Source organism: Ruditapes philippinarum, unplaced genomic scaffold (genome assembly GCF_026571515.1).
Source record: "Ruditapes philippinarum isolate M1 unplaced genomic scaffold, ASM2657151v2 ctg16910_1_1_1_1, whole genome shotgun sequence".
Taxonomy (NCBI): Eukaryota; Metazoa; Mollusca; class Bivalvia; order Venerida; family Veneridae; genus Ruditapes; species Ruditapes philippinarum.
In genome coordinates, this window is record NW_026865942.1 from 1 (window position 1) to 14,769 (window position 14,769).

Sequence of the window (14,769 nt, forward strand, 5' to 3'; positions counted from 1 at the left end):
TTTTAAACTTTACATATTTACTGACCAAGACAATGCCAATAATCCTATCAAGTTATATATAATTATATATACTAATATATAATTTCAGCCAGGTCATTCTCTGGAAAGTTGACTGGTATTCTGTTGCAGAAACTTGACCAAAACAATGAGAGAATCAAAATTGGAATACTAACAATATTTAAACATCTTATCAATGCAGCAGGTAAGCTGATTTTAAATTGTCCATCTGCCTTCATGCTTAATTTGTTTGTACAGATAAATGGCTGTTTCTGAAAAATCATATTGAAATTAATTTTATATGATGAAGTTTGCAGCTACAGTTGTACCTGGGAAGACATACTGTTAACATTGTACTTGCAGCTCTATTTATACCTGTGAAGAACAAATGATGTTGTTTACTTTTGTACACACAGTTTCGTTAAAAGAAAAAGGAAGAACATAGTAATCATGTTAACATTGTTCTTGTATAGAGTCTAGAAACACTAGTTATGTTACATGATGGTCAGCCTATACGTTCATGACTGAACTTTCTAATTAAACTATCAAACTGAGTTGATCAGCATGTTTAGCTCAAGATTGTGATGTTTAAGGATAGATTCCTGAGATTATGCTATGTTTCTTTATCCTTAGAATGATTTATATATTGAATTTTCATTATAGTTTGAGAAGTGAAGTATTGAATCAAAGCTGTGAGTTACCTATATGTGGTACACGACTGTAAACAACATTGACAGTAGTGTTGAATTCAGATAATTATCTTCTATTTTTAAACACAATAATTGTGACCAGCTATAAGCAAAACGGCCCTTAAGGGTGGAAAGTCATTCAGTGATAAATGAAGTCAATGAATCTAAAAATAGACCTACCATACAAATTTAAACAGCCACAACTTCTGGGAAATAACTTTTATCTATGCTATCCCACTGAATTCCTATGTCATCATCACTACTATTATTCTCTTATTCATTGTCACAGGACAACAATGGAACTGTGAAATAATCTCCATTCACTTCAGTCACTAAATCTAAAGTTCTCTCATCATCGTCATTCAAATTCAGAAAACAGTTTAAAGGTAATCAATCTCACACCAAGGAAGCCACACCAGACTGGCTAGCCATGTTAAAATAATCACCTTCCATCTTGAGATTTGAATAAGACTTAAAATCATTACAGTTAGTTAGTTACTTAGCACAAAAATTGCAATCACAGTTATTGTGTAAACACAGTGTCCTTCATCGATACACTACGCAAGAGAATGGTAAGATTACGACATAGATAACTTAGATTCACCCAGACTTTTCTTGTAAGTTTATTTTTTTTACAATAAAAACATATTTTTATGTGATCAAGGTGCATTTTAAATGTAAATCAATTCATATCACCCACATGGTTTAAAAGAAACTTCATTTATCACTGAATGACGTTTAACCCATACGGGCCTCTTGTTGATATAAAATGATATAAATATCTCAAAGAATTATAACTATTATATAATTTTTAAGCCCCATCTATGGAAGACAAGAAGGAAGTAGTGTTGTCGGGGTTGAAAGGTATTACACAGGAAAATAGTAACAAGGTATATAGAGGCTTGCATAATATGATTTTATTTAACTTGTTCAATAAAGTTAGAATTAAATTTACACTCTATTTTCTATGTGGACACTTTTAAAAGAATTATCATAACCTGTAAATTCCCCTTTATTTGTTTACCACTCTTTTGCAATCTTATACAACTTGAACCTTTGATCTGTTTAAAGATGAAATATTTTTAAGACCACCTATTTAAAAACTTTGTTTTTATTAATGATTTATAAATGAAGGTGAAGAAAGTGTTTGCTCAAGTTGTTATAGCAATGGGTCACCATAATTACATGGAATTAGAAGGTGGAACTCAGATGATAGAGTTTATAGTAACACAATGTTCACTACCAGCTGATCCTCCAGTAAGTCTTCTCACAATTATTTTGGTGGTTTTTAACGGTTAAAAGTGTTTAGATTTTGCCAATAATAGTATGTCTGATAATACTGTATTACCAAATGGAATTTTGAACTTGAATGTATGTTTGTGTAAATTGTACGTGAATATAATTGAATATTTCTTGTTCTGTATTTAATCAAATATCATAATACTTTATATGAATTTGATTATTATATATGTGATTAATACTAAAAGCATATAATGAATTGTGGACAGTGGGATTTATATGAATTTGATTATTATATATGTGATTGATACTAAAAGCATATAATGAACTGTGGACAGTGGGATTTATATGAATTTGATTATTATACATGTATGTGATTGATACTAAAAGCATGTAATGAACTGTGGACAGTGGGAGTATAACATTAATACAGTGGAACCTGTCTAATCCGAACTCGTCCGGACCAGAAGAAAAGTTCGGATTAGAAAGGTTTCCGGATTAGAAAGGTTTCCGAATTAGGAGGTTTTTTAACATGTTTTTTCATGTTATTTGCAAAATAGTTTAAGGAAAGAAAACGGGAATGCATTTGAAATTGCAATTTAGATATTTAATTTTTGCAGTCTCTTATTGTTCATTTTAATACATGTACATGTGAATACAAAAATAAAGAAATAAAAAATAAATCAATAAGCAAAAATATTATGTCCTCAAGGGTAAGTTAACCTACGATGTTAAACAGAAGGCCGAGACATGATTTGATATTCGTACCAGCATTTGTCAACTGTTGTTTACTCGTATCCGATTCAGCGACTATCCGAATTCACTGACAGTTTTCATTAATTTCCATTACTTTATCACGTATCATTAAATCCTATACAAAGGATTAAAAGATAATTCTATTGCATTATATCAAACTATTTATAGAAGCTGACAAAAAACAATCAATAAAGCAATTATAGAAGATATCAAGGCAAGCTAAGTGTAATTTTCACACCTTCGCAGATCATACGTTTCACCCATTAATCAAGTGAAATAACACCTATCAGTTTGGTGTATGTTTGTCCTGTAATATGTGCGATTATTTGTTATTTTGAATGAAGGTGTGACATTTGGCAAAATCTGTTCGGATCCGAGAGGTAAATTTTAGAGTAAAATAAGAAAAAAAATTGAAAAAATCGTCCGGAATTCGGAGTAGACAGGTTCCGGATCCGAAAGGTTTTTTACTATTGAAAATAGAACGAATAAAATCGGGACTGGAAACTTCGTTCGGATAAGAAAGGATTCCGGATTAGAAGGGTTCGGATTAGCAAGGCTCCACTGTAATGGCTCTTTGTTCGAATGGTTAGCCAAGGCCCATTGATCATAAAGGCCAATATCCAATATTACTGTGCATCTAAACATAAATGTGCAATATTATATGCAATGTACTCAAATATTATAATCTGTTTTCTAAATATATAACTTTGAAAGGAAATAAAAGATTGTATTCTTAAGTAAAATATGCTGGTTATCTTGAATAGAATAACATGTTTAAAATCTTTATAACTTATTTATTAAGTACGTCAGTGCAAACATTTTAGCCATCAGGAATTCTTTGCTTGTTAACAATTTATCTAGTTGTATTAATAAAGAAGTTACATTTTTACAGGGTGCAAAGAGGTCACCAGATCCAGATCATGTGACCAATGTCCAGTTACGTATGATGTGTGATCATGTATTACAGTTACTTACTAATACTGTTGAACAAATGGAAAATGTAAGTATTCATGTTTTGGTTTATACAGAATTTATTTTAGTTCGATTGTGTAGGAAGCTATAAGCTTATAGACACACCTTCGAATCCGTTCCTGGAACCAACCAGTACTGAGCAATGAGTGTAAAGTTTCTTGCTCAAGGAAACAACGACTTGCCCCTGACGGGGTTTGAACCCATACGGCTAGCGATCATTAGATTACTAGTCCGACGCGTTAACCACTCGGCCATGCCGCCACTAATTCATGTTTTGTTAGCATTATTCAAGCATTGTTGAGTATATAAAGAATATGCAATAAATTCATGTTATGTTATGTTATATAAAGAATGAACAGAGAGATATACGAGTTTTTACTTATCAATATTTTGGATGATACATTTTTGTATTTGAAAAAAAACTATTGTAAAAAGTATATTAAAAGATAAATGAAAATGTTTGTACCATATCCATATTTAAATTTTCATCAGCATAACAACATAAGGTTAATGTAAGCAGAGCACTTTGGTAAACTCAACTTTATTATCATCAGCTTCCAAAAACAGATCACTAGATTCTCTGTTCTGCTTAAGGTAATCTTACTGTAATGCTTTCCCGCCAAAAGTCCGACATTGGCATAATTATATCGTAATAAATCGGCCATTTCCGGAACATTATTTTTCACAATCTTCGGTACTGAATAATTTTTAACCGTTTATAACCAGAATTTAGTACACAGCAATGAAGGTTGAGTGATTGAAAATAATTTAATGCTGATGATTTTGAATAAATAACGTTACGGAAATAACCGATTTGCTATGATATTGGCCGATGTTTTTTTTTGGCGGAAAAGCATGACAGTAACACTACCTTAAGGAAAGCCATACTGTCGGTGACTCATTGATTCTGTTGTTGTTAGTACACAAGAAACCAAGCCAGTACTTGCTTCTGACATACTTGTACACAGTTCATTGGAGATAATCTTATGAACTGATGTAGTTCATAGGCCAGTTTTTAGGCAATATCACATCATCAATATCATCTTTTGTTAGATCATCACATGTTACTATTTTGTAAGCGGATTGCTGACATTATGCTGGAATGTCCTGTTCTCTGAAGGTCAATTGGTAGATGTGGATGCTCTTTTATTATTTATTCCACTGGTTAATCAATATAATTGATACTGCTGATGTTTAATTCGTCATCAGGACGTTCATATATTTGGCAATGTATCCTGCATGATTGTACCAATGTTAAATGATTGACATATATCAATAGAATGTTGGATAATGTCAGGTAAATCATGCAGTTCATGATTATAAAGATATAAACAACAATATAATAATTATTGTGGTTTTATTTCCTGTTCTTACAGATTCAAAATGCTTGATAAGAAGGAAATGAATGTGATTGATCTGTAATAAGCCTTAAATAAAAATATTTTACTTTTATCAAAATGTTATTTGCTCAGGTTTTATGGCCATACTTGTTAGAGTTGGTGGTACCAGAGAAGTATACTGAGGCTGCTGGGGTAGTATGTCGTTGCCTAGCAACTATTGCTAACAAGAAGAGGGAGGAAAATGCTGAAGATTATGACCTTGATTATGAGACTCAAGGTAACATAACTGCTTAAATAAAAAAGTTGGGCTGTCTTACCTATGTGTTTGCAGTGATTTTTTGGATGTAATTTTTCATGCATCTAAATAATTTCCTCATTTTTACTTGAAATTTCGCTTTGTTTAGTTATGTTCTATTGTGTTTTTATGCCTCCAGTCATATAGAGGTTATTGAACAGTCTGTCTGACCGTGTCCATACAAAGTTTACCTATTCCTACTACCTGTACCACTGGCTTCATCATTTACACACTTTTCAACACCAAGTACATGATCTTGGTTACATCATAATGGTTTTTATTTTTAGCTCATTAAATAAGGAGAGCTATAATACACACGCAGGCAATGGCGTTGCCATCACCGTCACATTTTTGGTTTTAGATTTTGTTTGCAAGTTGGTATCTCCAAAACTACAAAATGGGAACGGTTTGAAACTTGACACTAATTTGAGAGCATAAAAGGAGGTTACTATCCAAGGTCCATAACTCTTGCATGGTTTTGACAGAATTATAGACCTTTATACTTAGAAAATTCTATGCTTTCCAGGCTCTTGTCAAGTAAACTGTCCTTCTGACAGCTCTTGTTTTCAAAGTTATTTCCCTATTTTAGGACTTTGAAAATAGATATGTTTTTTTTGAAAATAGATATGTTTAAAATAGTTATGGTTAACCTATACTGTCAAGTTGGATGAATTTCAAGTCCTTAGATGATCTATACTAATGGCTTCATAATTTCTACACTTACTGATCAATACAAAGTACATGATATTGCCAAGTTATATAACTGTGCCATCTATATTTATACGCTGGTTTGAAAAACAGGTTGTATTTTAGTTTCCCCATGCACTGCACTTTTATTGACCTTTTAGGTTAAAGGTCAAGGGCAAACTAAGAGGACATTGAAAAACGTTTGTCCGGAGCAAAACTTAAACATGCACTGAGGGATTTCAATATAACTTGGCACAAATGTTCACCATTGTGAGGCCCAGTGTGGCGTGCAAAATTAAGGTTCCTCGGGCCAAAGTCAAGGTCACACATAGGGGTCAAGGTTTAGATGAAAATATGTATTTGGACCATTTAGTCATCATTTATTGAGGGATTGAAACACAAATGATCATTATCATGACTATGGTGTTGAAACATGCAATTAAGGTTAATATATGCAAGGTCAAGGCCACTAAAGGTGATAAAATATAAGAGATTTTGTGCGGAGCATACTCTACATGCATAGAGAAATTCTAATGAGTCTTCATAGAAATGTTCACCACTATGAGAAGCTGTGTCACACACATGAACGAGGTCTCTAAGTCAAAGGTCAAGGTCACACTTAAAGGACATTGAAAAACGCTTGTCTGGAACAAAACTTCAACATGTATGGAGCGATTTCAATATAACTTAGCATAAATGTTTAACAAAGTGAGGCGGAATGGCGCTTGCAAAAATTTGGTCCCTGCTGCCAAGGTGAAGGTTACACATAGGGGTCAAAGTTCAATGAAAATGTGTATTTGGACCATTAAGTCATCATTTATTGAGGGATTGAAGTCTTCACCACTATGAGAAGCAGTGTCACATGCATGAATAGCGGTTAAGGTCACACTTAGAGGTTATTGAAAAATGCTTGTTTAGAGCAAAACTTCTATATTCATTGAGGGATTTTGATGATATAGGCACAAATTTTCAACATTTTGAGGCTAAGTATTGCCGCATAATCCAGGTCCATGCTAACGAAGTCAAGGTCACATAGAGAGGTCAAAGTTAAGATAAAACAGAAGATGTGTACTGGGACCATTTTAAAACAGAAGATGTGTACAGGGACCATTTAGTCATCATTTATTGATTGATTGTAAAACAAATGATAACTATCATGCCTGAAAGTGTGACACATGTAATTAAGGTTAATATTTGCAAGGTCAAGGTCACTAGAGATGATAAAATATCCAGATAATGTCCGGATAGTGCCCAAAGCATATCTCCTATATGCAGTACTATAATACCCATATCTCTGTCAAAAGCTTTTTTGACGGCTGTATTTAGCGACAATGTTGCCCTTGTTTCCAGTTATTTTTCTTTTTATGACTTTGAAAATGGGGCTTTGTATGGTTAACCTATTCTGGCAAATTGTTGACAATTTTTTTATCAATTTTTCTGTTCATAACTGATGTTCATGTGAATATTCCTAATTTTTATGCATATTTTTACATAATGTTGATTGTAAGTTTATCTATATTTCTAGCTAACTTACCCAAACCAGCTGCTGTGATAGCCAGACTTGTTGTAAGTAAAATTAATTCTTATTTGTGTGTGTGTTGCATGTGTGTTTGCATGCCTTTAATCTCAGTTTTACTTCCAAATATAATTTTCATAATTTCTTTTTATCAAACAGTCTCGGTAACCTTGCTTTCCAAACATTTCACTGAAAGATAAAATACATGTTCTGCTTTAATTTCTGGTCTCTAATGGCATGTTTAATGTTATCAGAATTATGTTTTTTGTCAAGTATTTATATGCCTAAAACAATTAATGGATATAATAAAGCATGATACATATTATGTTAAGTTTGTGATATGTTTTGTTTGAGTTAGGTAATGTTTTTGTCATGTAATGCTTGTGTTAAAGTATGCTAGAGTTATGTTGTGTTTATGTTATGTAATTTTTCAGTTATATTTTGCTTGAGTTATATAATTTTTGTGTTGTGTGTGTTTTTATATGATATTGTTATATATTATTTGAGCCATGTTTTGTTTGTGATATCATTTTTGTGTTATGTTATGTTTTGTTTGAGTTATGTCTTTTTTATGTTTTATACTTTGTTTGTGTAATGTTATGTTTTGTCTGAGTTATGTCATGTTTATGGTATACTATGTTTGTGTTATGTCATGTTTTGTTTGGGCTGTGCCATGTTTATGTTATACTGTGTTATATTTTGTTATAGTTATGTCATGTTTATGTTATACTATGTTTGTGTTATGTTATGTTTTGTCCGTGTTATGTCATGTTTATGTTATACTATGTTTGTGTTATGTTATGTTTTGTTTGAGTTATGTCTCATGTTTATGTTATACTATGTTTGTGTTATGTTATGTTTTGTCTAAGTTATGTCATGTTTGTGGTATACAATGTTTGTGTTATGTTATGTTTCAGACATTAGCAGGAAGACCCCAGAATGGGAGACAGAGAGGTGTTCATGTTTTAAACCTCATGAAAGGACTATCCCCTAATCTCCATGACAACCTTGTTGAACTATGGGACACAGTCATCCCAAAATTAGTTCAATACCTAGAAGGTAAATAATATATATATTGATGATTGTTGAATTGAATTTCAGTGATGATTAATGTTACTTTAGAGTTTTAGATTTCAAACAAAGGTTACATCACATGTGTATTGTCATGTAAATCTATCAAAGCCATTCATCAGTTAATATGAAATACTTTGATAAACTCAGAAATTCCTAGGAAAACAACAGTTAATTCATTACATTTATTATATTTTCAACATTTTTTGTTCATCTGTACAGGCATTCTACAAATAGTTAACTTTATGTAGATAGTAACCATTATGAATTGTTTTGAGTAGATGCTAAGTCTTGCTATAGACATAATGTGTATTCAAATCTAATTTTATTAATAAAACTCTTTTTTTTTATATAAATAAATATATACAGTTGAGACTGCCTGAGCAGTCTGCCTAACTGCCTTATTTTTAACAAACCTCTGTCTCATCCGACCTTGTTTCAGTCCTTCCCAACATATTTTGCTACATAAATGGTCTGAATTATATGACTCCTTGTCATGTGTGACGAGCGACCCTAATTGTCTGGTCCAAATGCACTTCTTTGATTTAAACGACTTTCACACCTTTTAATTGTTCGTTTAATTTTATATGTTATACAGTCTTATTTTATTTACATCAAATACTTAATATGTTTAATTGCTATTGGATAGATATTATTCCTACACACAGTTATGTATGTTAAGTCACAATGGTATATAGATGGTTTAAAAATTTTAATCTTCTTTGCGACTGTATTAAGAGACTCCCTGTCATATGTGACCTCTTTTTTAAGGTCCCTTGGAAAGTCACATATGACAGTCTCGACTGTAGTTCTATAAACAAAAGTCTTATTCTATAAATAGATCCTGACAAACAGGAGGAGTGGTCTCAGAAGAACTGGGAGGATCTACTGCTGAAGATGTTATCTAAGTCTCTTGATGTAGTTGATCATGAAGAATGGATAGCAGAGTTTGGGGAGGCTCTTGCAAATCAAATACCTATGTATAACAGATACTCTGAGGAAAAGGTGAGGACATGTGTTTATGCTACTTTATTAGTCCCCTACCGGTTTAACCAGAGGGGACTTTAGGTTTACCCTCCGTCCGTCTGTCCGCACTCACGAGAGGGTATATGTTGGGTACTGAATACCCAACAACTACCAATCCTACTCACTCCGTATGTATTGTTGGGTATTTTCTTTGAGTGTTGGGTACCCTTTTTACACAGTAAAATACCCAACAAGAATACAAATGTAAGAACGTCCGTCTGTCTGTCTGTCCGTCTGTCCATCTGTCTGTCCGTCCGTCAGTCCGTCCGTCCACAAAACTGGATCCCGCGATAACGCAAAAAGTACTGAAAATATTTTTATGAAACTTGATATATGGATAGATGGCAGTATGGAGATTATGCACGTCTTTTTTTTTTCTTCCTATGTTTGAAAATTCTGGTTGCTATGGCAACAAATAGTCTGAAAATATGGCAAATTTAACACATTAACTGGATCCAGTGATAACTCAAAAAGTACTGAAAATATTTTTATGAAACTTGAAATATGGGTAGATGGCAGTCTGGAGATTATGCACATCTTTTTCTTTTCTTCCTATGTTGAAAATTCTTGTTGCTATGGCAACAAATAGCCTGAATTTCAAGATTTCTGATTTAATTTTTTCAGCTTTTTCACTATAAGTTCTTTATTTCTTAAGGTGTTTACATCAATATTTAAATATAAGTTTCTGGTCATCAACCACATCATAAGTGACAAGGTTTACAACTGTAGCACAAAAATTATGAGTATTACCTCCCTTGAACTTAGAATTTTTATGAAAAAAAATGTTGTCTTTTTAGCTCACCTGTCACAAAGTGACAGGGTGAGCTTTTGTGATCGCTTTTCGTCCGGCGTCCGTCCGTCGTCCGTCCGTCCGAGCCAACATTTGATTATTATGAGCTTCATTCCGTAGTTAAATAAAGAACATAAACTCATAAAATTTAAAATTAAGAGCTATTTTTTGTTTTTATGAGCTTATTTTGCTTATGGACGTTGGTCCAGGTGGTGTTTATGAGCTCATTTGCCTCATAAACATCAAATTTTGGTACGTCCGTCCGTCCGTCCGTCCGTAAACTTTTACTTTAAATGACATCTCCTCATAAACCACTAAGCCAATTTCATCCAAACTTCACAGGAATGTTCCTTTGGTGGTCACCTTTAAAAATTGTTCAAAGAATTTAATTCCATGCAGAACTCTGGTTGCCATGGCAACCGAAAGAAAAAACTTTAAATATCTTCTTTTAAAAAACCATAAGAGCTAGAGCTTAGATATTTGGCATGAAACATCTTCTAGTGAGTGTCTACCAAGTTTGTTCAAATAAAAGCCCTGGGGTCAAAATTGGCCCCGCCCCGGGGGGTCATTGATTTTCCCTATATACATATAGTAAAAACTTAAAAAATCTTCTTTTAAAGAACCAAAAGAGCTAGAGCTAAGATATTTAGCATGAAACATGTTCTAATGGATGTCTACCAAGTTTGTTCAAATAAAAGCCCTGGGGTCAAAATTGGCCCCGCCCCGGGGGGTCATTGATTTTCCCTATATGCATATAGTAAAAACTTAAAAAATCTACTTTTAAAGAACTCAAAGAGCTATGGCTAAGATATTTAGCATCAAACATGTTCTTATAGGTGTCTACCAAGTTTGTTTAAATAAAAGCCCTGGGGTCAAAATTGGCCCCGCCCCAGGGGGGTCATTGATTTTCCCTATATGCATATAGTAAAAACTTAAAAATCTTCTTTTAAAGAACCGAAAGAGTTAAAGCTAAGATATTAAGCATGAAACATGTTCTAATGGGTGTCTACCAAGTTTGTTCAAATAAAAGCCCTTGGGTCAAAATTGGCCCCGCCCCTGGGGGTCATTGATTTTCCCTATATACATATAGTAAAAACTTAAAAAATCTACTTTTAAAGAACTCAAAGAGCTATGGCTAAGATATTTAGCATCAAACATGTTCTTATAGGTGTCTACCAAGTTTGTTTAAATAAAAGCCCTGGGGTCAAAATTGGCCCCGCCCCAGGGGGGTCATTGATTTTCCCTATATGCATATAGTAAAAACTTAAAAAATCTTCTTTTAAAGAACCGAAAGAGTTAAAGCTAAGATATTAAGCATGAAACATGTTCTAATAAGTGTCTACCAAGTTTGTTCAAATAAAAGCCCTGGGGTCAAAATTGGCCCTGCCCCGGGGGGGTCATTGATTTTCCCAATATGCATATAGTAAAACTTAAAAATCTTCTTTAAAAGAACCAAAAGAGCTAGAGCTAAGATTTTTAGCATGAAACATGTTCTAATAAGTGTCTACCAAGTTTGTTCAAATAAAAGCCCTGGGGTCAAAATTGGCCCCGCCCCGGGGGTCATTGATTTTTCCTATATGCATATTGTAAAAACTTAAGAAATCTTCTTTTAAAGAACTCAAAGAGCTATGGCTAAGATATTGAGCATCAAACATGTTCTAATAGGTGTCTACCAAGTTTGTTCAAATAAAAGCCCTGGGGTCAAAATTGGCCCCACCCCAGGGGGTCATTGATTTTCCCTATATGCATATAGTAAAAACTTAAAAAATCTTCTTTTAAAGAACCAAAAGAGTTAAAGCTAAGATATTTAGCATGAAACATGTTTTAATAAGTGTCTACCAAGTTTGTTCAAATAAAAGCCCTGGAGTCAAAATTGGCCCCGCCCCGGGGGATCATTGATTTTCCCTATATGCATATATTAAAAACTTAAAAAATCTTCTTTTAAAGAACTCAAAGAGCTATGGCTAAGATATTTAGCATCAAACATGTTCTAATAGGTGTCTTCCAAGTTTGTTCAAATAAAGCCCTGGGGTCAAAATTGGCACCACCCTGGGGGTCATTGATTTTCCTTATATGTGTATAGCAAAAACTTAAAAAATCTTCTTTGAAAAAACCCAAATAGCTAGAGTTAAGATATTAAGCATGAAACATCTTTTAGTGAGTCACAGTCTACAAACTTTGTTCAAATAAAAGACCTGGGGTCAAAATTGGCCCCGCCCCGGGGGTCATTGATTTTCCTTATATGTGTATAGCAAAAACTTAAAAAATCTTCTTTGAAAAAAACCCAAATAGCTAGAGTTAAGATATTAAGCATGAAACATCTTCTAGTAAGTGTCTACAAAGTTTGTTCAAATAAAAGCCCTGGGGTCAAAACTGGCCCGGCCCCAGGGGTGTCATTGTTTTTAACTATATGTGTATAGTAAAAACTAAAAAAAAATCTTCTTTTAAAAAGCCCAATGAGCTAGAGCTTAGATGTTTAGCATGAAACATCTTCTTATGGGTGTCTACCAAGTTTGTGCAAATAAAAGCCCTTGGGTTAAATTGGCCCTGCAACGTTGGGGGGCCTATATACAGGTGAGCGACCTCAGGGCCATCATGGCCCTCTTGTTTAAATAACTTCTTTATTTCCTAATGTATCTACTTCAAACTTCATATATATGTTTCTTATTATCACTCAACATTTTTGAGAAGGTTAAATACTCTAGCAAGACTATTTCCAGAATTATGTCCCCCTTGAACTTAGATTTTTTTCGAGAAATTGGTATTTTTCACTCCAACTTCTTCATTCCTTATAGGATTTACTTTAAAATCCCACATCGTAATAATATGACAAGGTTGTATAAACATAATTTCCTTACTAGGCAGGGAAACTTAACACATTACTGTGATATAGACAAACTTAGAATTTTAAAGATTTAAATTCATTCATGTCATTCATTCACTGGTAAAATTGAATGGCCAATGGCCCATCAGAATGTTGCTGGGGTTCTAACCGGTAGAGGACTTATGGATTGCTTGTTTATCAAGAATTGAACACAAAGCTGCGGTAATTTATATGAAAAAAGGAAGAATTTACAACAGTTTGCAGTCAACCCTTGATACAAGTATGTATATGGTTCCTACAGGTTATCTATAGGCTTTAAATTTCTGTCTAACATATGCTCTAGTTAAGCTTGATTTCAAACAATCAAATTAACCAAAACTGAGATTTGTATTCTGTTTTCATGTGATAACTTCAGTCTTTCTTTCCTTTATATGGTCTATGATGTTTTCAGTCATTCAGGGCTCTGTTTTTTTTATTAGACTAAGGACTGTTGACACACACACAAAATGGCTTTAGGATCTTTAATTTTTTTTACTACATGTAAATATTTTAAAAACAGTTAATTCAAATGTATTTTCAGCAGGTAAGATGTAGACAATTTATGTATTTGTCATCCCCCTGTCTTAAATGGGAATTTTTTTTTGTGCCTGATATTTTATTGAAGATTCTTTGTTATAATCCACTTTTGTCAAGACTTATTAAAAATTAATTAGTGAAGAACAAATTTATTTTGGGCTATTACTGTATGATTTTTCTGTTATTTTGTATAATTTAGAATTTTCTGTACAAATGTATTGGAATTGTGATGAGAAAATCAACAAAGAAAGATTTTGTGAACAAGATGTTGGACCAAGTGTTTGGTACAGTCAAACATACAGACCAAACTGAACGAGAGGTAAATTATAATTTTTGCCATTTGGTAGCTCAGAGGAAAATGAATACCATATTTTCCAGACAATAGGCAAAAAAGATAAATTTTTCAAGGATGCAGCTTATATGTTAATTCATTTTTAGCTCGACTATAGGAAGTATATGGAGAGTTGTCCTACTCGCCTCGGCGTTGGCGTCCGCTTTAAGTTTTGGTGCAGTGAATATTTTTCACTACAACTTTTTAATTTCTTTAGGTATAAACTTCAAACTTCAAATATACGTTCCTTATCATCAACCACATCTTATGTGATAAGGTTCATAACTCTAGCACCAATATTTTCAGATTTATCTCCCCTTGAACTTAGAATTTTCCTTAAAAAATACTATTTTTTACTGATACTTCTTTATTTCTTAAGGGATCAACCTCATACTTCAAATATATGTACCTTATCATCATCCCCATCTTATGTGACAAAGTTCATAACTCTAGCACCAATATTTTTAGATTTATCTCCCCTTGAACTTAGAATTTTCCTCAAAAAATACTATTTCTTACTGTTTCTTCTTTATTTCTTAAGGGATCAACCTCATACTTCAGATATATGTACCTTATCATCATCCCCATCTTATGTGACAAGGTTCATAACTCTAGCACCAATATTTTCAGATTTATCTCCCCTTGAACTTAGAATTTTCC

At 33.1% G+C, this 14,769-nt stretch overlaps 1 protein-coding gene across 1 annotated transcript; it reads left to right on the forward strand.

Annotated features, from left to right (window-relative positions):
- Positions 1 to 88: 88 nt before the first annotated feature.
- LOC132730812 (maestro heat-like repeat-containing protein family member 1) lies at positions 89 to 14,097 on the forward strand (the record flags this gene model as incomplete). Its single annotated transcript, XM_060716858.1, has 9 exons — positions 89 to 202; positions 1,503 to 1,576; positions 1,821 to 1,943; positions 3,574 to 3,681; positions 5,126 to 5,270; positions 7,501 to 7,541; positions 8,409 to 8,550; positions 9,404 to 9,567; positions 13,978 to 14,097. Coding segments are annotated over 9 exons (1,031 nt in total), but the record flags the coding sequence as incomplete, so codon positions are not given.
- Between the last annotated feature and the right edge of the window lie 672 nt (positions 14,098 to 14,769).